The 26,519-nt window shown below is 45.9% G+C and overlaps 2 protein-coding genes across 2 annotated transcripts in view; one reads left to right on the top strand and one right to left on the bottom strand.

Moving 5' to 3' along the window:
- The window catches only part of rpf1 (ribosome production factor 1 homolog), a 40,284-nt gene extending 35,583 nt beyond the window's left edge, over nucleotides 1-4,701 (top strand). Inside the window, exon 10 of the transcript XR_011961193.1 lies at nucleotides 2,925-4,701. The gene's annotated coding sequence lies outside the window, so the exon portion shown is untranslated. The remainder of the gene's footprint in view (nucleotides 1-2,924) is intronic.
- Nucleotides 33-25,699, bottom strand: LOC140480130 (guanine nucleotide-binding protein G(I)/G(S)/G(O) subunit gamma-5-like). Its single transcript, XM_072574823.1, has 3 exons — nucleotides 25,503-25,699; nucleotides 2,185-2,336; nucleotides 33-356 (listed from the first exon to the last, which is right to left on the bottom strand). Exons 1-2 carry the CDS (start codon nucleotides 25,581-25,583, stop codon nucleotides 2,211-2,213), a joined length of 207 nt encoding a protein of 68 aa, XP_072430924.1. The 5' UTR covers nucleotides 25,584-25,699; the 3' UTR covers nucleotides 33-356; nucleotides 2,185-2,210.
- Between the last annotated feature and the right edge of the window lie 820 nt (nucleotides 25,700-26,519).

Genomic DNA, 26,519 nt, shown 5'->3' on the forward strand with positions numbered 1-26,519 from the left:
CACAATGCATTTAACTTTACAAAATACAGCAATCATTTCAGATCTTTATTGAAATGTTCCTCTAAACAGTGAACAGGTACAAATCTCTCTAGAAACAGGACTTTGCAGAAGCAACAACTAAAACTGTACGTACAGCACCTCATCGCTTCAATGAGGTCGGTGGAGATCAGTATCAAAGAATTTACAAAAGTGAAAGTAAGGAAAGTTGGCACAGATTTCAAGAGGATTTTAAAAACAGCTCCAACATGGCTCATCCAATGGTTCAAAGGCCACTGAGAATCAAGATTAGTGTAAACATCTTCATTGTTTTCAGAACATGCACCAAAGGGTGAATTTCCCACATATGACCCAGAAACCTGCAAAAAAAGGGAAAACAAGGACAAACAATTACTTTACAGCAGGTAGGATCTGCAACAGAGAGAGAGATACAGAGAAAGAGCCAACTGGTGATGGTTTAACCCAAGGGCCACCCCAGCTTAGACGAGGGGAGATGTTGAGACGATGCTAACTTTGGCTGGTGCAGAAATTGAACCCACACCATTAGCATCACAGACCAGCCGTCCAGCTAACTGAGCTAACCAAAGAATCATATTAGACTGGAAACATGAACTCTGCTTTCTCCCCACAGATGCTGCCAGACCCACAGTTTCTCTAGCACATTTTGGTTTTATTTCAGATTTCCAATATCTGCTGGATTTTGTTTTAATTCCTGTACCTTATTTTATCATTGGCAGCATAAATTATATTTATGTCTAACTGTGGAAATATAAAGTCCCCCACCCTTCTATAAATATTAGCACATTTGGACCATTATCCCACTTTCACCACCCCTTCCTAAGTTACTAATTCTTGTTACTAATGTCTGTGTTTCTAGAGATGGGATGTTACAAACATGCGATTCACAGACAGGAGTCAAATCCTAGCACGACAGCTAGAGAACTGAAATTCATTCATTTAAATAACTCTGAGATAAAGAATAGAGTCATAGAGATGTACAGCACAGAAACAGACCCTTCGGTCAAACCCATCCATGCTGACCAGGTATCCTAAATTAATCTAGTCCCATTTGCCAGTATTTGGCCCATATCTGGTCTGGGTGGGTTGCTAAACGGAGGGTCGGTGTGGATTTGTTGGGCCGAAGGGCCTGTTTCTACACAGTAAGTAATCTAATCTAATCTTTCCTACCCTAAAGGACATTAGAATAGAACAGCCTTTATAGTCTTATATACTCAGTCAGGTGGTGCATGATATGCAAAGGTTGGTAGGGTGGAAGGTCAGCACCAGGGGCGTTCTGTCCTTGTTACGGTTGGAGGGGTGGGGTCTGATGAAGGGTATTCCTGATGAAGGGCTTTTGCCCAAAATGTTGATTTTACTGCTCCTCAGATGCTGCCTGAACTGCTGTGCTCTTCCAGCACCACTAATCCAGAATCATATACTCAGTCAGAACAGTGAAAGGTTTATACTTTGCCAATTACAGCATCAACTTAGATACAAACGTAGCTAGGCACAGCTTCTTTAGTTACAAGATTTAGACAATAAGGATAATGAAGTGAACAGCTTTACAGAAAGAACAGTATACAGTACAGGAAACCTGATAGAGGTCTACACAATGATGAGGCAGAGATGGGGTGGATAGTGAGAGGCTTTTTCCCAGGGTTGAAGTTTCAATGACAAGAGGGCGTAAGTTTAGGGGGAGAGGGGGCAAGTTTAAGGGAGATGTGTGAGGGAAGTTTTTCACGCAGAGCGTGGTAGGAGCCTGGAACGCATTGCCAGAAGGGGTGGTGGGGGAAGCAGCACGTTGGCAACTTTTAAGAGACACTAGATGGTACATGAATAGGGAGGGAATAGAGGGATATCGACTGATTACGGGCAGGTGGTTTGTTTTTTAGTTTAGTGAGGGCATGAGAATCGGCACAGGCTTGGAGCGCCGGAGGGCCTGTTCCTGTGCTGTAATTCTCCTTCTTTGTTATTTTGTACAGCAGACCACGCTGGTACTTAGCTTCCAGATGGAGCTTTCCTGACAAATGGCAATGATTTCACAGGCATCGGTAAATTCCTCTGAGCAATTTGGAATGGGTCAGGAAAGCTGGCCTAGCTCGTGACACCCTCAGCCCATGAACAAAGTAAAAACATAAATTTTAAAATACCAATTACAATTGTATATTAGTTTTGAAGAATACTTACCAAAAGAAAGTAGAATCCCATTCTAGCTACAACAGCAAACAGGGTTTGGCTGGCCGGAAAGGATTGGTGTTTGGGTGTATTCCCGTCAATAATGGATCCTGCTGGGCATTCTGCAGACAGAACTGCTTCAGATCTGCAGCTGCTTGAGATACCTGTGTGTTTTGGGGGGAATACAAGAGGGAGGGGTTGGAGAAGGTGGAGAGAAGAGACAGGAGTTAAAGTTACAGTTCTTTCCATGATGGACTCAACTCTGCTGCTGGTAATCAATTTCATGATTAATATTCTGGTCAAACTTGTCTTTGAGTCATGTGAACCTTTCAATGCACCAAGTAAAATTATACTACCCAGGAGCAGGAGACGGTTTCATGAACTGTCTGGCAAAAGAGGGAAAATACATTAGTCTCAGAGAACATCAGGATGATACTGCCACAAAGATTGGCAGGGATACCCACTTGTAATTATTTTCAACAAAATGCCCCCTCCTTGGGGGTTTTATAATACCAGAATTGAGATCTCGGGGAGTGTTGAGGAGCTGAAAATGTGCTCACGCTTCTGAGTAAGCCACTTGTATTAGCTTCTGGGAAAGCAGCATTACATTCGAGAGAGAGCGTGAGAGAGAGAGAACATAGCATGTGAGCCAGATTACTTTCACATTGTGAAAATATGCTTCCTGTGTAACACTTGCAATTCATTAACTGTAAACCCATTTCTCTTCCACTATTTTATGTCACCATCTGAAGACTGAAGCTTGGAGAGAGGAAGGGGTGTCCCACGATAAACAAAGCCTGCGGACCGTCACTGTGACACATCACTGTGACACATCACTGTAAACCATAGTGAGGAGAAACAGTGAAACTCCCTCCAATAAGAGAAAGAACACTAGTTTATACAGGGACTTGGAAAACCGGGTAAAAGCAGCTAGTCCATTGTACAGCATGGACAGTAAAGATATAGGCCATTTGGTCCATGCACATGTATACGGTCCAGTCTTGATCATTCTCTCTATCTGACATAACCCTGACAGTGTGCCAAACAAGTCAATCCAAGTTGCTCCCCAATTGGAAATGTTGGATGATCCAGGAAATCCACTCCCTACTGAAGACCAGACCAAATCAGATGACTCAGACCTATGCAGGAAATCCAGAGATGATTTGCACCAAGCCATCAGGAGGCAGGACCAGACCCAACCATACAGACTCCAGCTGCCTGTGGCACGGCCTAAACAGCATTACAGGATACAACATGAAGCAGAGCCAGATAGCAGACACAGGCACATCCCTCCCTGACATACTCAATGCTCTCAGTGCTCGGTTTGAGCAGAATGTCATTGGCATGGTGCCACCTGCCCCTGCCAGCCCCAGGCACACCTGTTCCCTCGGTCACCACTGCAGACGCCAGATCGGTTTTCCTGGGAGTCAACCAAAGGAAAGTGACGGGCCCGGACAGTGTTCCCGGCTGAGCACTCAGATCCGGAGCTGACCAACTGGCGGAGATATTCACCGGCATCTTCAACTTCTCCCACCTACAAGCCGGAGTCCCCACCTGCTTCAAGAAGAAATCACATGCAACGTGCCTTAGTGACTACTGCCCAGTCCTGCTCATCGACTATAGCTCCGCCTTCAAAAGCATCATCCCCTCCAGACTGATCTCAAAACTCCAAGACCTTCGTCTCGGGTCCGCCCTCTGTAACTGGACCATCAGCTTCCTGACCCACAGACCGCAATCAGTGAGGAAACTACAGCACATCCTCCATGATAACACTCAACACTGAAGACCCCCCAAGGATGTGTGCTCAGCCCCCTGCTATACTCCCTGTAAATCCATGACTGTGTTGCCAAATTCCAAACGAACACCATCTACATGTTTGATCATGACACCACCGTGGTGGGGCGGATATCGAACAATGACAAGGCAGAATACAGCAGGAAGACAGGGGGCTTGATGACCTGGCGCAATTAGAACAATCTCTCTTTCAACATCTAAAGAATTGAGCATTGACTCCAGAAAGAAACTGAACTGAGGTTGAAAGAGTGGACAGCGTCAAGTTCCCAGGAGTGACACTAACCGATGTCCTGTCCTGGTCAAGGCGGCACAACAATGTCTCTTCTTCCCCAGACAGCTCAGGAAATTTGGCATGTCTATAAGGGCCTTCACCAACTGTTAAAGGTGCACTGCAGAGAGCACTTCTTGTTGCTGTGAAAAGGCTGCCAACTTCAAAGACCTCTCCCACCCCAGGATCTCTCTCCTACAACCTCTGCCATCAGGCAGAAGATACGGAAGATTGAACACACGCACCAGCAGGTTCAGGAACAGCTTTTTTCCCCAGTCTTTATTAAACTGATGAATGGACTTTCTAGCTTCAATAATGCAGATCTTGCTAATGCTGATCTTAACGAGCACATGCCCTATGTGGTGTAACCTGGACATCTCACTCTGTTCACGTTTTTTCTCACTCCAGGATCTGCATGTCCTTGCTTACTATGATCTGCCTGTACTGCACGCAAACAAAGCTTTTCACTGTACTTCGGTACATGTGACAATAAAGCAAATCAAATTAAATCAATCAAATCACAGTCCAGCACCAGTCCTGGGCACAGTCCCAAAGATGTGGGCTAATGTTCTAGCTTTCCCAGTCATTTTGAAGATTGGAGGAGTTTGCAAGTAATTGTGTTCGAAGGTTGTTCCCTAGGTAAGAGCCCTCGAGACACTACAGGCACAGGAATTCTGAGGGTGGGGAATCTGTGGAGTTAATTACTGCAGAGGGCTGTGGAGGCCAAGTCATTGAGTATGTGTACAACTGAGCCAGATAGGTTCATGGTCAGTAAAAGGGTTACAGGAAAGAGGCAGGAGAAGGGGGTTGAGAAACGTACCAGCCAGGATGAAATGGGCCCAATGGCCTCATTCTGCTCCTGCACCTTATGGTACTATGACAATTGAAATAACCACTCTCTCCTGACAGGTATGCTATAAGAACAAAGTAGGTAAAAGTGAGGACTGCAGATGCTGGAAACCAGAGTTTAGGATCAGAGTGGTGCTGGAAAAGCACAGCAGGTCAGACAGCACCACTCTGATCTAAACTATAAGAACAAAGTGGCAACTGGAGAGTTAGTTCATTCTACCAATAGATTAAGACCACACTATCATTTCCAAGTTGAATGACTTTGGGGAGACAGGTTTATTGATGAGGTAACACATGTATTGCTGAGAGTGTGATGCTGGAAAAGCACAGCAGATCAGGGAGCATCCGAGAAGCAGAAAAATCAATGTTTCGGGCAAAGGCCCTTCATCAGGAATGAGGCTGGGAGCCTCAGGGGTGGTGAGATAAATGGGAGAAGGGTGACACTGGGCGGAAGGTAGCTGAGAGTGCAATAGGTGGATGGAGGTGGGGCTAAAGGTGATAGGTCAGAGAGGAGGGTGGAGTGGATCGGTGGGAAGGAAGATGGACAGATGGGACAGGTCAAGAGGACGTGCTGAGCTGGAGGGTTGGAACTGGGGTAAGCTGGGGGGAGGGGAAGTGAGGAAACTGGTGAAATCCACATAGATGCCCTGGGGACAGAAGGTCCCAAGGCAGTCAATTTTCCTGCTCCTCGGATGCTGCCTGACCTGCTGAGCTTTTCCAGCACCACACTCTCAACAATTCACCCTCAACAATTTCTCATTTAAATCCTCCCACTTCCTCCAGATGAAAGGGGTAGCCATGGGCACCCGTATGGGCCCCAGCTATGCCTGTCTCTTTGTCGGTTAGGCAGAACAGTCCATCTTCCGTAGTTACACTGGCACCACTCCCCACCTCTTCCTCCGCTATATTGATGACTGCATCGGCGCCACCTCGTGCTCCCGCGAGGAGGTCGAACAGTTCATCAACTTCACCAACACATTCCACCCTGACCTTAAATTTACCTGGACCATCTCTGACACCTCCCTCCCCTTCCTGGACCACGCCATCTCCATCAACACTGACATTTTTTACAAACCCACTGACTCCCACAGCTACCTAGATTACACCTCCTCTCACCCTGCCTCCTGCAAAAATGCCATCCCGTATTCCCAATTCCTCCGCTTCCACCGCATCTGCTCCCAGGAGGACCAGTTCCACCACAGAACAGATGGCCTCCTTCTTTAAAGACCGCAATTTCCCCTCCCATGTGGTTGAAGATGCCCTCCAACGCATCACATTCACTTCCCGCACCTCCGTCCTCAAATCCCACCCCTCCAACTGTAACAAGGACAGAACACCCTCGGTCCTCACCTTCCATCCCACCAACCTCCCTATACATCAGATCATCCTCCCACAATTCCTACAATGGACCCCACCAGCGGGGATATATTTCCCTCCCCACCCCTATCTGCTTTCGGGAAAGACCATTCCCTCTGCGACTATCTTGTAAGGTCCACGCCCCACCCCTGACAACCTATCCTTCCCTCCTGGCACCTTCCCCTGCCACCGCAGGAATTGCCCACACTGCCTCTCTCACCACCATCCAAGGCCCCAAAGGAGCCTTCTACATCCAAAGTTTCACCTGCACTTCCACACATGTCATTTACTATATCCGGTGCTCTCAATGCGGTCTCCTCTAGACTGACGAACAGGACGTCTACTCACAGAGCACTTCAGGGAACATCTCTGGGACACCCACACCAACCAACTCCACACCCCTTGGCCGAACAGTTCAACTCCCCCACCCACTCTGCCGAGGACATGCAGGTCCTGGGCCTCCTCCATCACCACTCCCTCACCACCCAATGCCTGGAGGAAGAATGCATCATCTTATGCCTCGGGACCCTCCAATTCCATGGATTTCACCAGTTTCCTCATTTTCCCTCCCACCACCTTACTCCAGTTCCAACCTTCCATGTCAGCACTGACCTCATGATCTGTCCCACCAGTCAATCTTCCTTCCCACCTATCTGCTCCACCCTCCGACCTATCAGCGTTAACCCCAACTCCATCCACCTATCACACTCTCAGCTACCTTTTCCCCTAGCCCCAACCCCCTTCCATTTATCTCTCCACCCCTGAGGCTCCCAGCCTTTTTGCTGTTGAAGGCCTTTTGCCTGAAATATCAATTCTCCTCCTCCTTGGATGCTGCCTGACCTGCTGTGCTTTTCCAGCACCACACTCTCAACACTAATCTGCAGCATCTGCAAGTCCTCATGTTCACCTAATACATGTATTGTTGCCAAGCCAAGGTGAGCAGATTGCGCATGCTAAATTTCCCTGTAGTGTCCAGGGATGTGCAGGTTAGGTGGATTAGACATGGTCAATGCTCCAGGTTAGAGTGGGATGCTCTTTGGTGGGTTGGTACAGACCCAATGGCTTTGAAATCGACGTTTCGGGCAAAAGCCCTTCATCAGGAATAAAGGCAGTGAGCCTGAAGCGTGGAGAGATAAGCTAGAGGAGGGTGGGGGTGGGGAGAAAGTAGCATAGAGTACAATGGGTGAGTGGGGGAGGGGATGAAGGTGATAGGTCAAGGAGGAGAGGGTGGAGTGGATAGGTGGAAAAGGAGATAGGCAGGTAGGACAAGTCCGGAAAAGTCATGGGGACAGTTACTGAGCTGGAAGTTTAAAACTAGGGTGAGGTGGGAGAAGGGGAAATGAGGAAACTGGTGAAGTCCACATTGATGCCTTGGGGTTGAAGTGTTCCAAGGCAGAAGATTAGGCGTTCTTCCTCCAGGCGTCTGGTGGTGAGGGAGCGGCGGTGAAGGAGGCCCTGGAGGAAGAACGCCTCATCTTCCGCCTCGGAACACTTCAACCCCAGGGCATCAATGTGGACTTCAACAGTTTCCTCATTTCCCCTTCCCCCACCTCACCCTAGTTCTAAACTTCCAGCTCAGTAACTGTCTCCATGACTTGTCCTACCTGCCTATCTTCTTTTCCACCTATCCACTCCACCCTCTCCTCCTTCATCCCCTCCCCCACTCACCCATTGTACTCTATGCTACTTTCTCCCACCCCACCCTCCTCTAGCTTATCTCTCCATGCTTCAGGCCCACTGCCTTTATTCCTGATGAAGGGCTTTTGCCCAAAACGTCGATTTTGCTGCTCCTTGGATGCTGCCTGAACTGCTGTGCTCTTCCAGCACCACTAATCCAGAATCTGGTTTCCAGCATCTGCAGTCATTGTTTTTACTGACCCAATGGGCTGAGTGGCCTCTTTCTGCACTGTAAGGATTCTATTCTATCTTCATTCTTAAGTAGTTCTGACTTACCACCCAAAACACTGAAGAGTGGCTCATAGGAATTAGTCATTAAAGATCCAGCACAACAACAAAAGAATCATTTTATATCTGCAAACAGAGAGAGAGAGAGGTAAACGCCAGCAGTGCCTGTGCCAGAGTCGGCATTTTCTGAGTCACTGGGAGAGGCGTGAGTGTAGGGGAAGATTTGAAAGTATCAGAGAGGACAAAGACCTGCTCCCAATTATAGGGGGAGTACGCCAAGTCACACCGAATACTCCTCCCCACTGTCGAATTTGGAAGGTGATGGAAGCACCTCCTCAGGCCAGCTGCTTGCACCAACTCTAAACAGCTGTGCAATGGAGTCCCTTAGCACAGCATTTAAGGAACATTAAGAATACAGGAAAGGCCATTTAGGACTGACACAAGGAGAAATTTATTCAAGAAGTACTGTTATTTCCAACCCCCTAGCAACCAAGGATTCAATCACATGGACCTGGTAATGCATCATTTAAATGAAGTTAACTCCTATCCAGCTGCTCGGTCTTTATTCTATCTGATATCTCCACTCCCTCATCTTCAACCCCACTCGTGCTCTTTGGCACTCACACTGTTACCAGCTGAAGATTCCCTGATCTCTCTGTGAAATATGTTAGTAACCCATAAAAATACTATGGCACACTCCAACTTTTAAATTAGTTCTCCCTTTCCTTCTTGCAAAATTATTTTTTTAGTTTCCGGCCGCATTCAGATTCTGCCTATGTTTTTCTTCCTACTGTATTCTATACCTTTGCTTGTCATAAAAACACCTTTTTCTATGTCACTTTATCCAACATTTCCTTTGGCATGTAGAGCGTCCTGGATTTGAATGGACCACCTTTGCTTTTTACAGGAATATTCTGAAACAACTTCATGTGAAAGACCCTTCTGACTCAGCTCATACTACATTGGCCCATTCCACCTTCTCAATGCTGACCACATGACACTCATACCTCATGGAACCTGCTCAGTTATTCACTATGACCATGGTTGTTCTCGAGTTTCAATTCTGCTTTCCCACTTGCTCCTTATCTCCTTTTGATTCCCCAGGTCACCAAAACAAAATAAAATCTATCGCAGCCTTAAATATATTCAGTGACAGACAATCTACAATCCTCTGGTGGAAAGAATTTCAAAAAATCCTCGTTGAGTGAAAATATTTCTCATATCTGTCCTAAATGATCGGCCCTTATCCTGGGATTGGGCCCCAGTGTTGTGAATACCTTAACCAGCAGAAATAATCTCTCAGCATCGATCCTGTGAAACCCCTTCAGAATCTGACTTATTTTAATGAGATCACCTCTTAATCATCTAAACCCTAGAGAATATCTGTCCAGTTTACTCAACTTCTCATTATGGGAGACCTACTGCCCATTTCCCTATCCCCGGAGCAATTTAGTGAATCTTTGCAGGACAGTCTCCAACGCAAGAATATCCTTCCAGACCAAAAAGCATTGATGCATTTAGGAGGAAGCATGTGTTATGGATTAGGCCAGACTCCTCAAAACATTTTTAAGCAGTTAGCGCAGACCGTAACTTTGCTATTTGCTTAGTTAGTTATGGATATTCCGGTGTAAATTAGCTGGGTCAACTGCCGAGTTTTAAACAAACAGAATTTATTTACAAAATTACGGGAGGAAACACAAAGAACAGAAAACAGAATATCGGATAACTAATCCTATCCAAACCCAACATAATGATGCTGCTCTGAAAATACTTGCAACCATCCAAATACACGTACTTTTTAACACAAAAGGTAAAATCAAACAAAGGCTTACAGTTTGCAAGGAGAGAGAGAGAAGTCCGACAGGTTTCGCACATCCCCTGTTGTAACTGAACTAAAGTTCTGAACTGAGAAAATCCCTAACCTCAAATGAAGACTAGCTGTGTAGCTAGCTGGCCACTCCCCTTTGATTTTGCTTTTTTATAAGACATGTAAGTCTTAAGCTGGAGGTATTATCTGTTAGGGTAAACAGAAAGCCCTCATGAACCATTCAAACTTGGAGCGTGGCCAATTACCCCTTCTCTGAAAAAAAACTCAAGGACACAGTAACCTCGTAACAGAAACAGTATTGTGACACATGATAGTGAAATTATTATTATTAGAAATGACAGGGAAAGATGGGACTAATGTCTGTGTAGAACATGAGACAGGCACAGATATTTGGGTTAAGTGGCTGTTTCGCTTGTGTAAAATACAATTGAATTCTAGCAGAAATTCAGCAAACTGAAGTAGTACCCAATTGCAAATCACCATTTTCACTGCCAATTTACATGTAATAGAGTCCTACAAACAAATGGACTAGATCATTTACTTTGTGTTTAATTAACCTGTTTAGGGATATTATTATGCACATCTGAAGCAAGTGGGATTTGAAGCTGTGTTTCCTGGCTCAGAATCAGGGACACTACCACTACATCACAAAAGCCCTGATCATTTGTTTTGAGCGTTGTTTGAGGGAAAAGTATAAGCCATATCTATTCGAAAGGTCAGATGATGCCTCCATTTAAAACAAACCAGACAAGTGCAGAACGATAAGGCTTCAGCACCAGTGATGTCATTCTTACATAGCTGTACTGGATCAGCTACAGGTTTTAGTAGGAAACTAATTCAATTAGAGGTAAAATTAGAGGTTGTCCAATTTGGTAAGAAGACCAGACGTGCAGTGTACTTCTAAAATGGATAGAGTGTAGAAAAAATGTAAGTGTGCAAAGGGGCCTGAGTGTATTTTATTCACTCTTGGGTTGTGGGCATCAGTGGCTGAGCCAGCCTTTATCAACCACTTACAAAAACTCTGGATAAAGTGGTGACGAGCTGCCTTCTGGAACTGCTGCAGATCTTTTGTTGTAGGGACACCCACAGTGCCCTTAGGGAGAGAATTCCAGGATTTTGACCCAGCAACAACGAAGGGACGGCAATATATTTCCAAGTGAAGATGGTGAATGGCTGGAGGGAAATTTAGAGACTGTGGTGTTCCCATGAACCTGCTGCCCTTCTCCTTCCAGATGGAAGTGGTCATGGGTTGGACTGTTTTGTACAAAGAGCCTTAGGGATTTCCTGCACTTCTTCTCGTAAAAGGTAGGTTTCCTGGTCTATAATTCACTGAAGGCTAACACTTTGTTGACCACTGTATTGAGTACAGGAGTTGGGAGGTCATGTTGCAGTTGTACAGGGCATTGGTTAGGCTACTTTTGGAATATTGCGTGCAGTTCTGGTCTCCCTCCTATCAAAAATGTGTTGTGAAACTTGAAACAGTTCAGAAAAAAATTACAAAGATGTTGCCAGGATTGGAGGATTTGAGCTACGGGGAGAGGCTGAACAGGCTGGGGCTGTTTTCACTGGAGCGGAGGCTGAGGGGTGACCTTATAGAAACTTATAAAATCATGAGGGGCATGGGTAGGATAAATAGACAAGATCTTTTCCCTGGGGTGGGGGAGTCCAGAACTAGAGGGCATAGGTTTAGGGTGAGAGGGGAAAGATATAAAAGGGACCTAAGGGGCAACCTTTTCACGCAGAGAGTGGTACGTGTATAGAATGAGTTGCCAGAGGAAGTGGTGCAGGCTGGTACAATTGCAACATTTAAAAGGTATCTGGATGGGTATATGAATAGGAAGGGTTTAGAGGGATATAGCCCAAGTGTTGGAAAATGGGGCTAGATTAAGATATCTGGTCAGTCTGAGTTGGACTGAAGATTCTGTGCTGTACATCTCTATGACTCTATGTAGGTGTAGCAAGCTAATAGAACGTTCGCCTTTTATCACAAAAGGATTTGAGTAGAGGAGGAATGAAAGCTTGCTTCAATTGTAACAGAACTTGGTTAGACCAGAGCTGGAGTACTCTGTACAGTTTTGATCTCCTTATTTCAGGAAATAGATTATTGCCACAGAGAGAGAACAGCAAAGGTTCACCAGATTTGCTCCCAGGATGACAGGACTGACCCGCGAAGCACGATAAGGCAAACTGAGCCTGTTTCTCAGAGTGAGAAGTGATCTCATTGAAATCTTACAAAATACTTAAAGAGTTAGTCAGGGTAGAGGCAGAAAATGTTTCCCTTGCTTGGTGGGGATGGGGGAATGGGGGTTTAGATCCACAGGATACTGTTTAAAGATGAGAGGGGTGTCATTTAGAGCCGAGATTGGAGAAAATGTTCGACTTCAAGGATTGTGAATCTTAGGAATTTGTTACCCCAGGGGGAGTAGAAAAGTAAAATTGATACACGTATAGTAAAGGTGGATAGACTTCTGAATCCAGTGGCATATTGGGTTCCAAAGAAAATGTGGGCAAATGATATTGAGGTGTTTGACCAGGATAGCAGGGCAGACTCGATGGACCGAATGGCCTACTCCTGTTCCTTTATTTCCGATCATGGTGTGAGCTGCACATTTCAGCAAAATTAAATAAAAGTCATAGGCTAGTGGAAATAGCAATACATTGCTCTCCAAACCAATGGGTAGGGAAAGGGAGGCCAGTAACATTGTTCCAATAGACCAAAGAAAATAATGCTGCCTAATTTGAATGTTTTATTTCACACTCATCAGCAATAGGAAGGGTTTAGAGGGAGACAGTGGGAACTGCAGATGCTGGAGATCAGAGTCGAGAGTGTGGTGCTGGAAAAGCACAGCAGGTCAGGCAGCATCCAAGAAGCAGGAAAAAATTGACATTTCAGGCCAGAGTCCTTCATCAGGGTTTAGAGGGATACGTGCCAAATAGGACTAGATTAATTTAGGATTTCTAGTTGGCATGGATGAGTTGGACCAAATGGTCTGTTTCCATGCTGTACAACACTATGACTCTTAAGTACAAGAATAGCAGGACCAGAATCCAAGTTTAAAAAGTTTACAACGGTTTACAAAACAGGAAAAGAATGTGTTGATTTTTGGGCAAGCTGTCTCTCACACTAACCAATCAGCACACCCTTCTCCTGTCCTACAAATGGTTATGATTTCAAGTGTTCTTGTCTGTGTCATAACGATTCCAAGATGGAAAGATCCAGTAACACATTTCAAAACGACATATGGGGCAAATTTGTTTTGTTACACATGTGTGGTTCAGATGTGGAATGAACTTCCTGAGGAAGTGGTGAATATGGGTATAATTACAACGCTTAAAAGACATTTGGATAAGTACCTGAATAGGAAAGGTTTGAAGGGATATGGGCCTGGAGCAGACAGGTAGGACTAGTTCAGTTTGGGATTATGTTCGGCATGGACTGATTGGACCAAAGGTCTGTTTCTATGCTGTATGACTCTAAGTCTTGGAGAGGGGTGTGGGGGGGGGAGACGGGTGGGGGGGGAGACGGGTGGGGGGGTGGGGGGGGGGGGGGGGGAAGAGACGGGTGTGGGGGGGGGGGGAAAAGAGAGACGGGTGTGGGGGGGGGGGAAAGAGACGGGTGGGGGGGGGGGGGAAGAGGAGGAGGTCAAAAAGTGTGGTGCTGGAAAAGCACAGCCGGTCAGGCAGCATTCGAGGAGGACCAGGAGGGTTGACGTTTCGAACATAAGCTCTTCATCAGTAAGAGCTTGAAACATCGACTCTCCTGCTCCTCGGATGCTGCCTGGCCAGCTGTGCTTTTCCAGCACCACACTTTTTGACTCTGATCTCCAACATCTGCAGTCCTCACTTTCTCCTTTGCCAAGTCCAATCCCAAGCATAATAAGAATTGAGACGGGAAATTAGAACATTGGAGGAGGCCAGATCGGGAATCCAGAAAGAACTTTAGAGACTTTATAATATCATCTATATCTCCTTAAATGAGACTTCATAGAAAAGCTATAGACGATATTAAGATCATGCTTAATCATAAAGCTGGAGGTGAGAGTGGAACAGAAGGCATCAGTGTAATCACATTACACAGGTCAAAGTTGCCAATTGAACATTATTTCAATTGATGTTCTTTGGAAGACAATTAGCAGTTTTACTGTCATCATAGCTTATGTTGCTTCCAACATTTTTTAATCAAATTATTTTATCTGTAAGGGATTCAAATAGCCAGTTTACATTAGAAGAAGATGGAAATAAACAAAATTCTAGCAGGATGGAAGGTCTAGATAGAGGAAGGATGTTTTCCCTGCCAGGGGAATCTAGGTTCAGGGACACAGTCTCAGGTTATGGAGTAGACCATTTCAGATCAAAGAACCATTTCTTCTTTCAAAGGGTAATGAACCTGTGGAAGTCTCTATCACACAAGTCACTGAATGGGTTCAAGATAGATAGATAAAACTTTCAGATTTTAAAGGCATGAACAGGTAAGGAGAGAAAGTGGGAATATTGTACTGAGACAGAGAATGAGTCATGATCAGACTGAATGGCTGAGCAGGTGTGAAGGGCCGAATGGCCTACATCTGCTCTCAATTAAATTACTAAGGCTCTCAGTTTCGAGTAAGTTCTGAAAGCAGCTGTCAGTCACAAGGCAGCAGGTGGTGGCGGTGATGCAGCAAGGATTGAGAGCTGCCCTTGGTGATGAACTGAGAGAAGTGTGTTATATCACCCCAGTATATCACCACATGGGCGGCACGGTGGCACAGTGGTTAGCACTGCTGCCTCACAGCGCCAGAGACCCGGGTTCAATTCCCGCCTCAGGCGACTGACTGTGTGGAGTTTGCACGTTCTCCCCGTGTCTGCGTGGGTTTCCTCCGGGTGCTCCGGTTTCCTCCCACACTCCAAAGATGTGCAGGTCAGGTGAATTGGTCATGCTAAATTGCCCGTCGTGTTAGGTAAGGGGTAGATGTAGGGGTATGGGTGGGTTACGCTTCGGCGGGGCGGTGTGGTCTTGTTGGGCCGAAGGGCCTGTTTCCACACTGTAAGTAATCTAATCTAATCTAATCTAATCTAATCTAATCTAATCTATTATCAGACCATTAAAACCCATACCAGTTCATGGCCTAGTTGGGTGCTGTCAGGTTTATTCCATATTGCAATAACTTGGTGGAGCTACCTGCACCTGACAATCACTGCATTTAATTGTCATCAAAAGAATCACCTGCAACCCCTTCTCATCTTGACTGACAGCCTCTGATCGCAACATACTGCCCTTAGTAATATCATCCAAAGACAAAAACCACATGGAAGTTGGTGAGGACTCAACACAGTCCCACCAGCTCCTGCCACTCCTGCCCTGCCTGTAAATCAGAAAGCTACGTGACCAATCCTGGAGCAGGCGACACTTTTACAATTCCAGCTTGCTGCGAGTGAAGTCATTCATTTCCAACAGCATCACCCACCCTGCCCTTTATACGCCAACTGCATTTCTGTCCAGGAACTGGCAGAGAGTAAACCGACCAGTCACCAAAACTGACTATCACCACCTCGATAAAAACCAGCTGATCTCGTCCCTTGTTCCGCCTTGCTCCTTCTGAAACCCGGAATTGTGCCTTTTCTACCTCCCAGTTTGACCATTCTACCACACTCTGCCATATTCTACCCTCTGTGAAATGGGCATTAGCCAAAATACTTCTGCCGCGACCTAACATGCCCAAGGTTAGAAGTCACATGGCACCAAGGGCAAGCACAATGACCAAGTGATTACACTGCTGCCTCACAGCGCCAGGGACCCGGGTTCGATTCCAGCCTCGGGTGACTGTCTGTGTGGAATTTGTACATTCTCCCGGTGTCTGCGTAGGTTTCCTCCCACAGTCCAAAAATGTGCAGGTCAGGGGAATTGGCCATGGGAAATTTCCCATAGTGTTCAGCGATATGCAGGCTAGGTAGATTAGTCAGGGGAAATGTAGAGTAATAGGGTAGGGGGAATGGGTCTGGGTGGGTTACTCTTCGGAGCGTCAGTGTGGACTTGTTGAGCCGAAGGGCCTGTTTCCACACTACAGGGAATCTATGACCAGGTTACAGCCCAACAGGTTTATTTGAAATCACAAGCTTTCAGAGGGCTGCTCCTTCGACAGGTGAAGTGATGAAGGGGTGGTGCTCTGAAAGCTTGTGATTTCAAATTCTGGGTTTCAGAAGGAGCAAGGCGGAAACAAGGGACGAGATCAGCTGGTTTTTATAGAGGTGGTGATAGTCAGTTTTGGTGAGGTAGGACATCTGGTCGGTTTACTCTCTGCCAGTTCCTGGACAGAAATGCAGTTGGTGTACAAAGGGCAGGTTATTGGACTATAACCTGGTATCATGTGACATCTAACCTTGTCCACCCCCCAGTCCAACACCAGCACCTCCACATCATGGCTAACATGGCCAAAGCCCTTTCTCCCCTGTGCTCACTGACCTACATCGTCCCTCAGTTGCACATTTCCTCATTTGAGCATTTTTTTTTAGATGCAGGAGTAGGCCATTCAGCCCTTCGAGCCTGCACCGCCATTCAATATGATCATGGCTGATCATTCCCAATCAGTATCCTGTTCCAGCCTTATCTCCATAACCCTTGACTCCACTATCTTTAAGAGCTCTATCCAATTCTTTCTTAAATGAATCCAGAGACTGGGCCTCCACTACCCTCTGGGGCAGAGCATTCCACACAGCCACCACTCTCTGGGTGAAGTAGTTTCTCCTCATCTCTGTCCTAAATGGTCTACCCCGTATTTTTAAGTTGTGTCCTCTGGTTTGGCACTCCCCATCAGCGGAAATATGTTTCCTCCTGCCAGAGTGTCCAGTCCTTTCATAATCCTATACGTTTCAATCAGATCCCCTCTCAGTCTTCTAAACTCAAGGGTATACAAGCCCAGTCGCTTCAGTCTTTCCGTGTAAGGCAATCCTGCCATTCCAGGAATTGACCTTCGTGAACCTACTCTGCACTCCCTCAATAGCCAGAATGTCTTTCCTCAAATTTGGAGACCAGAACTGCACACAGTACTCCAGGTGTGGTCTCACCAGGGCCCTGTACAGCTGCAGAAGCACCTCTTTGCTTCTATACTCAATCCCTCTTGTTATGAAGGCCAGCATGCTATTAGCCTTCTTCACGACCTGCTGTACCTGCATGCTTGTTTGTTTCATGTTTGTTATCGAATCCCTACCTGGCCTCGCCCCTTCCTGTCATATTCAGTCTCATTACACCAAGGCCTCTCTGTTCTTCTCCTCGATATTAATTAAGGGTCAGGCCTTCAGCTGTTTGAGCCTAAAATCTGCCATTTCCTCTTCAAATCGCTCCATCTCCTACTTTAAACTAATCCCTTTCCTCAAGTCCTTGTTCTCTCTCGGAATTTGTTCTGGGGGTGGGGGATTAGTTCATTAAAGACACAATGTAGACGATGGTGTTCTCAGAGTTCTCGGTTCCCTGCATGGACACCCACACTCTGCTCTTTTAAACCAAAAGTAGAAACTCCCTCTACCATTTTAAACAAAGTAAAACTACCACTACGCTGTCCCCATCAAATGAAAAACTCCCAGGATAGGGACAGCGCAGAGTGCATACAGAGCCAAGCTCCCTCTACCCGTTTAAATTGAAAGTAAAGCTACCTCTGAGATATAGATATAGGAACAGAATAAGGCCATTCAGCCCATCAGGTGTGTTCTGCCATTTGATTATGGCTGATATCTTTCTCAGTCCCATTCTCCTGACTTCTCCCATAAACCCTTGATCCCCTTACTAATCTGCAGGATAACGTAGGTGCTCTGATTAGTAAATTTGCAGATGACACTGAAACTGGCAGAGTTGCAGATAGTGAGGAGGATTGTCAAAGGATACAGTGGGATATAGATATAGTACTGATTTTGCCAGAAAAATGGCAGAGGGAGTTTAATCTGGACTAATGCAAGACGATGCATTTGCAAGATCAAATTCAGGTGTGGCTTACACAATAAACGATAGAACCCCTAGGAGCATTGACATACAGAAGGATCTGGACGTACAGGCCTATGGGTTACAGCTGTAGAAAACTTTAGTTAGGCCACATTTGGAATATTGCATCCTGTTCTGGTCGCCACACTACCAGAAGGACCTAGATGTTTTGGAGAGGGTGCACAGAGGGTTTACCAGGATGTTGTTTTGACTGGAAAATTTTAGTAACGAGGAGGTTGGATAAACTCTGATTGTTTTCACTGGAAAGATGGAGGCCGAGATAGAGGCCTACAAAATTATGAGAGGCATAGATAGGGTGGATAGTCAGAGGCTTTTTCCCAGGGTGGAAAGGTCAACTACAAAAGGGCACAGGTTCAAGGTGAGAGGAGGAATGTTTTGGGGAGAAATGCAGGAAAAATCTTGCACCTGGAGGGTGCTGGGTGCATGGAACAGACTGCCAGTGGAGGTGGTGATAGCGGACACATTAGCAATGTTTAAGAGATATCTTTAATAGACACATGGATGGGAGAAAGCTTGTATGGTCAATAAGTTAAGATCTAAATAACAATCAGGCGCAGACTTGGTAGACTGAAGGGCATGTTCCTGTGTTGGATTGTATTGTATACTAATCAAGAACATAACTAGCTTTGTCTGAAAATATTCAATGACTTCACAGCCCACTGTGGCAATGACTTCTATAGATTCCCCATCCTCTGGCTGAAGAAATTCCTCCTCATCTCAGTTCCAAAGGGTCGCCCCCTTCACTCGGAGGCTGTGGTCTCGGGTCCTAGTCTCTCCTACTAGTGGAAACATCATCTCCGTGTCCATTTTTTCCAGGCCTCTCAGTGTTCTGTAAGTTGGAGCACGAATACACGACAGCAAACCCAAAACAATAAAGCACCAGAGAACTAGCTTGTAAACTTTTGAACATAGAAAAGTACAGCACAGAACAGGCCCTTCAGCCCATGATGTTGTGCTGAGGATTATTCCTAATCTAAAAATAACCTAACCTACACGCCCCTAAATTCACTGCTATCCATGTGTAATTCCAGCAGTCATTTAAATGTCCCTAATGACTCTGATTCCACTACCACATCTGGCAACGCATTCCATGCATTCACAACTCTCTGCGTAAAGAACCTTCCTCTGACGTCTCCTTCATACCTTCCTTCTAATATCTTAAAACTATGACCTGTCATACCAGTCAATCCTGCCCTGGGAAAAAGTCTCTGGCTATCGACTCTATCCATGTCTCTCATTGCCTTGTACACCTCGATCAGGTCACCTCTTTTCCTCCTTCCCTCCAGAGAGGAAAGTCTGAGTTTAGTTAAACTCCCTTTGTAAGACAAGCCCTCTAGTCCAGGCAGCATCCTGGTAAACCTTCTTTGCACCCTCTCCAAAGCCTCTATATTTTTCCTATAGAAGGGCGACCAGAACTGGACACAGTATTCCAAGTGTGGTCTCACCAGGGACTTGTAGAGTTGCAGCAAAACCTCACGGCTCTTAAACTCGATCCCCCTGTTAATGAAAGTCAAAACACCATTTGCTTTCTTAATAACCCTATCCACTTGGGTGGCAACTTTGAGGGATGTATGCACTTGAACACCAAGATCCCGCTGTTCCTCCACACTGCGAAGAATCCTGTCTTTAATCCTACATTCAGCATTCAAGTTCCACCTTCCAAAATGCATCACTTCACATTTATCCAGGTTGAACACCATCTGCCATTTCTCAGCCCAGCTCTGCAGCCTGTCTGTGTTGCACTGCATCCTGCAATAGCCCTCGATACTATCAACGGCACCCCAACCTTTGTGTCATCAGCAAATTTACTAACCCATCCCTCAACCCATTTATAAAAACTACAAACAGCAGAGACCCAAGAACAAAGTCCTGTGGGACACCACTCACCACTGTCCTCCAGGCAGAATACGTTCCATCTACAACTACTCTCTGCCTTCTGTCAGCCAACCAATTCCGAATCCAGATAGCCAAATCTCCCTGTATCCCATACCTCCGGACTTTATGAATGAGCCTACCACAGGGAACCTATTAAATGCCTTGCTGAAGTCTATATACAGGATTAGAGTGGTGCTGGAAAAACACAGCAGTTCAGACAGGATCCAAGGAGCAGGAAAATCGATGTTTCAGGCAAAAGCCCTTCATCAGGAATCAAGTTCATATACACCACATCCACTGCTTGATTTCATTGATCTGTCTTGTCACCTCCTCAAAGAACTCAATAAGATTAGCGAGGCATGACCTGCCACTCACAAAGCCATGCTGACTGCCTTTAATCACACAATGCTTTTCCAAATAGTCATAAATCCTATCCCTCAAAATTCTTTCCAAAACCTTGCTGACCACAGATGTAAATTTGGTACAGCATTTACTGCCCACCCTCAGAGAGCACTGAGTTGTTGCTGTGGGTCTGGAGTCACATGGAGGCCAGACTGAGTAGGTTTTGGCAGATGTCCTTACATGAAGGACAATAGAGAATTCCATTGGTTTTAACAACTGACAACAATGACATAGTCACCCTGAGACAGCTTTTTATTCCAGAGTTTCATCTATTTCAAATTTCACTATCTTTCCTGATAGGATTTGAACCCACTTCTCCAGAATCTTTGCCTGGTATTTGGATTATTGGTGACATTACCACTATGTCACTGTCTCCTCGTTTACCACTTCCTCCACCCCTCATATCAAGTCTACCAACTCTGACTTTCTCAGAATTCCCATCTCCTCGCAGCTCACCGCTGGTGGGGAACCTTTGACCAACTTGGCCCTTACAGTTTGGAGCTCATCCCCTCCTCCACCTTTATTAATCTTCTCAAAATACAGCTAAGCTGAACCACTGCACTTTGCAATGATGACAATGTCCTTTCACCCACATTGCCCCCAATTCTTCTACAGACACCTTGTGACATTTTCCACAGGACAGCTCTTGTTTTCTCCTCCACTACCCAATCCAAAATCAAACTCACATTTTAAAAGATTCCTGAACAGTCTGGGAACTAAGGATTACAGGGAAAAGGCTGGAAATGAGGTATGTTGGATCAATCCTGTCAAATATTGGAGCAGGCTCGAGGGGCCGAATTGCCTACTCCTGTTCCTATTCCTTATGGTCTCAGCTTTTTTGAGCTTTATTGTGGATTTAATCACACGAAGCATGGTTCTAAAGAGTACACGCCCTGGATATGCCTTCTTCCATTTTCTTACCCCAACCCCCACACACCAGGCCTTGTTATCACACAAGGTAAAAACAATGACTGCAGATGCTGAAAATCAAATACTGGATTAGTGGTGCTGGAAGAGCACAGCAGTTCAGGCAGCATCCAACGAGCAGCAAAATCAACGTTTCGGGCAAAAGCCCTTCATCAGGAATAAAGGCAGTGAGCCTGAAGCATGGAGCTCTGAAGCTCTTCAACCATGTTCTCCCAGGTCATTTCCTCTGCTCTGAAGCTCTTCAACCATGTTGTGCAGTTACTGTCTCCTTGACTTGTCCTACCTGCCTATCTTCTTTTCCACCTATCCACTCCACCCTCTCCTCCTTGACCTATCACCTTCATCTCCTCCCCCACTCACCCATTGTACTCTATGCTACTCTCTCCCCACCCCCACCCCCACCCTCCTCTAGCTTATCTCTCCATGCTTCAGGCTCACTGCCTTTATTCCTGATGAAGGGCTTTTGCCCGAAACGTTGATTTCGCTGCTCGTTGGATGCTGCCTGAACTGCTGTGCTCTTCCAGCACCACTAATCCAGTACTTGTTATCACACAGTCTGCTATTACACACAACTCATTGTTAGTCACTAGCAGTCCCCATTAGCAACCATTCATTCTCCCAGGCTGATCTTTATTCACTCCTTTGTCTATCCAACTGTTTTTTTCTCTCTCTTTTGGCTCTATCTCCACTTATTGTTTACTCCATACCCCTTTACCCCATTGTACAGCAAATTGTACAGAGGACTGTGAAACTTTCCAAAGGGAATAGATAGTTTAAGTGAGTGGGCAAAAGTCTGGTAAATGGAATACGATATTAATAAATGTGAAGTCACCTATTTTAGTAGGAATAACAGTAAAAAGGATTATTACTTGAATGATAAAAATTTGCAGCATGCTGCTGTGCAGAGGGACCTGGGTGTCCTTGTGCATGAATCACAGAGGGTTGGTCTGAAGGTACAACAGGCAAGAAGGCAAATGGAATTTTGTCCTTCATTGCCAAAGGGATTGAGTTTAAAAGCAGGGGGGTTATGTTGCAGCTGTACAAGGTGCTGGTGAGGCCACACCTGGGGTACTGAGTGCAGTTTTGGTCTCCTTACTTGAGAAAGGATGGACTGGCACTGGAGGGGGTGCAGAGGAGGGTGACTAGGTTGATTCCGGAGTTGAGGGGGCTGGTTTGTGAGGAGAGACTGAGTAGATTAAGGTTATATTCATTGGGATTTAGTAGAATGAGGGGGGAATCTTATAGAAATGAAAGAAATTATGAAGGGAATTGAAAAGATAGAAGCAGGGGGATTGTTTCCACTGGCAGGTAAAACTAGAACCAGGGGACATTTTTAGGACTGAGTTGAGGAATTTCATCCAGGGGATTGTGAATCACTGGAATTCCCTACCCAGTGGAGTACTTGAGGCTTCCTCATGGATGTTGTTAAAGCTAAGTAGATAATTCCTTTACTTTTCAAAAAAATTAAGGGTTATGGTGAGAGGATGGGTGAGGCCACAAAAAGATCAGCCATGATCTTATTGAAAGGCGGAGTGGGCTCGAAGGGTCAGGTGGCCTATTCCTGCTCCTTGTGTTGTACGTTCTTTCCCCACTCTTTCTTCTGCATAAAAACATCCTTTTCTTATCTACAATCAGTTCTGAGGAAGGGTCACTGGACTCAAAACATTAACTCTGATTTACCTTCAGAGATGCTGCCAGACCTGCTGAGCTTTTCCAGCAATTTCTGTTTTTGTTTCTGAAGTCAGAAGTCACATGACACCAGCTTATAGCCCAACAGGTTAATCTGAAATCACAAGCTTTCGGAAGGCTGCTCCTTCGTCAAGTGAACCTGACTTCTGACTTGTTCCATCCCAGTCCAACACTAGCACCTCCACATTTTTGTTTCTGAATATACTGAACAAGCCAAGAGCTAACATGACAAAAAGGAATACCTTCAAATAATATCGATTTACAAATTAAATTTACATTCCAAATCAATAATGAAAGCTTCTCAGACCAAAATGACACAATATGCACACTGATGGTTTCAGGACTTGGGGAGAGTGTGCTGTGTTGGCAATGGGATGCAAACCATATTAGATTAGATTCCCTACAGTGTGGAAACAGGCCCTTTGGCCCAACAAGTCCACATCGACCCTCCGAAGAGTAACCCACCCAGACCCATTCTCCCTCTGACTAATGCACCTACAATACGGGCAATTTAGCATGGCCAATCCACCCTAACCTGCACATCTTTGGACGATGGGAGGAAACCGGAGCACCTGGAGGAAACCCACGTAGACACTGGGAGAACGTCTGTGTGGAGTTTGCACAGTCACCAGAGGCTGGAATTGAACCTGGGACCCTGGTGCTGTGAGGCAGCAGTGCTAACCACTGAGCCACCATGCCGCCCATTGTAGAATAAATGTTGCAATTCAGTGCACCCTGCAACACGAGAATTTCAGTTTACTCTCCCAACTTGTGAAACATATAACTTTAATTGAGGCAGAAACACAGATACAGAATGAGTTTGTGATATGTTGCTGATCCTGATGTGCTAGAGCACAGTCACGCTATACTGTTTAAACTGTAGACAATGGGAACTGTTTACAAAACTTAGGAATTACATAGGCACCCAGAAACAATTAAAATAACAAAAAGTACCACTGTTTCACAAGAACTTCCACAGAATGTATGTTTTACACAATCCAAGTCAGTAAGATTCCTGCAGGCTGTCTGTGAGGCAAGATTCACGCTCAGGCCTTAACAACAAGTGTGTCAATTTCAGAAACAAACAGTGAACAGAACAACAAATGAAAAATTGCTGAATCTGACAGAAACAAGGAGCTTTCGAGCAGCAGTCAGTTGAATTTAGTGATAGCTCCTAACAAGCAAATGTTCATTTCCTGCATTGAGGTTTAACTCAATATTTGATCCGATCTGCAATTTAAAATGCCATAACATTATTTATTTCCAGATGATTCAAAGTTCGCTTCCGCATAGTACTGACAAGGAAGTTTACAAAGCCTTGGGCACTGCTCAGCTCAAGGAAGCTCTTAAAGCCAATTTCTATCTCCCTTCAAAGAAAAGGAAGGTGGGGGGGGGGGGGAGAAGAGCAGGGAGAAAAGATTATTTTGTTCCCTGGTGTCTGAATATTCGATTTATAAACTGAGACACAGCTTGGCGAGAGAAAAGGCAAAGAGGCGCTTTTGTATAATCTTCAAACCTGGAACTGCCCACATTCCTCTCAAACCCAGTGTGAACCTCGAATGAAAAATGACAGAAGAAATGAGCACTGGACTCTTTGACAGTGGGGCCAAAAAGGGGCGATGCATGTTGGAATGAGAGACACCCCAGAAAGTCATTTACACAGACCAAGAAAGACACGTGAGAGCTGTTTCTAAAAACGTGACAAAGCAGCTCACCAAAAATAGAGAATAAACTTCAATTCCCAGTGGGAGTGGAACACCTCTGGATTTCAAATGAAGAGATGAGGATAGGCATCATTGAAATAAAAATCATTAAATTCTTACCTGGCTTTCGAGTAGAGATAACAAACTGAGGTTAAATGAATGTGAAAAACAAAGTTCTTCTCTAACACACAGTGACACAGACACACTCATACTCTCTCATACATACACACACACACACTCCAGACTCTCTCTCTCTCTCTCATACATATACACACACAGACTCCTGACTCTCACACTCACTCACAGAGATTGGCTCACCCTGGGGATTATCCCTTTCAGATGGGAATCAGACATGAATGAAGCAGTCATTCCCAAACAGGAATGGGGGCAATGTCTGAAAGGGGGGAGTTAGATAGGCGAAATTGAGGACTGCAGATGCTGGAAATCAGAGCCTAGATTAGAGTGGTGCTGGAAAAGCACAGCAGGTCAGGCAGCATCCGAGGAGCAGGAAAATCGACGTTTCAGGCAAAAGCCCTTCACCAGGGGAAGACAGACAGCTGTTGGACCCTGGGGTGAGGAGGGAGGGAAGGAGCAGGACTGAGGGACGAATTGTGAAACCACACTTGGCCTCCTCTATCTCCCCCCCCATTCAAAATCTCCCATTTCCTGCTTTCTCCCGGGGCCGGGGAATACTCCAGGAATGGCGTTTGGAGAGTCAGCCCCACGCCCTGCCCTGACCCTGGGCTCTCTCTCTCTCTCTCTCACCTTCAGCCTTTTAATGGCCAGCTCGGAGCGCAGTTGCTGAACCATCTTCCTGGTGGTGCCCAGGTTCGCTGTAGCTGACATTCCTGCCTCTCGCTGCCAACCAGCTCAGGCCGAAAGCGAGTGCGATAGTTAGCACAGGGAGCGGACAGCAGCTTCCACCGAGGCTCAGCCTTGTTCCGGTTTCTCTCTCTCTCTCCTCTGTGTGTGTGTGTGTGTCTACTACATCAATGTCACTGCTGCGCCCCGCACCGTCTACAACAGGAGCAGCAGCGAGAACATAGAGAGCAGACTGGGCACACACACAACAGTGTACACAGAGAGAGGGTACACAGAGAGAGAGGGTACACAGAGGGGGTACACAGAGAGAGAGGGTACACAGAGGGGGTACACAGAGAGAGAGGGTACAGAGAGAGAGAGGGTACAGAGAGAGAGAGGGTACACAGAGAGAGAGGGTACACAGAGAGAGAGGGTACACAGAGAGAGAGTGGGTACACAGAGAGAGAGTGGGTACACAGAGAGAGAGGGTACACAGAGAGAGTGGGTACACAGAGAGAGTGGGTACACAGAGAGAGGGTACACAGAGAGAGGGTACACAGAGAGAGAGAGGGTACAGAGAGAGAGGGTACACAGAGAGAGAGTGGGTACACAGAGAGAGAGGGTACACAGAGAGAGTGGGTACACAGAGAGAGTGGGTACACAGAGAGAGAGACGGTACACAGAGAGAGTGGGTACACAGAGAGAGTGGGTACACAGAGAGAGAGACGGTACACAGAGAGAGAGTGGGTACACAGAGAGAGAGGGTACACAGAGAGAGAGGGTACACAGAGAGAGTGGGTACACAGAGAGAGAGTGGGTACACAGAGAGAGAGTGGGTACACAGAGAGAGTGGGCACACAGAGAGAGAGTGGGTACACAGAGAGAGAGTGGGTACACAGAGAGAGAGACGGTACACAGAGAGAGTGGGTACACAGAGAGAGAGTGGGTACACAGAGAGAGAGTGGGTACACAGAGAGAGTG

Source organism: Chiloscyllium punctatum, chromosome 7, assembly GCF_047496795.1.
Source record: "Chiloscyllium punctatum isolate Juve2018m chromosome 7, sChiPun1.3, whole genome shotgun sequence".
NCBI lineage: Eukaryota > Metazoa > Chordata > Chondrichthyes > Orectolobiformes > Hemiscylliidae > Chiloscyllium > Chiloscyllium punctatum.

What these genes read in the sequence shown, in the direction of transcription:
- LOC140480130 (XM_072574823.1), bottom strand. Translation starts at nt 25,583, where the DNA reads ATGTCAGCTACAGCGAACCTGGGCACCACCAGGAAGATGGTTCAGCAA. An exon ending in TGGCCATTAAAAGGCTGAAG is followed by an intron (nt 2,337 to 25,502) that starts GTGAGAGAGAGA and finishes CAAAACACACAG; the next exon opens with GTATCTCAAGCAGCTGCAGA.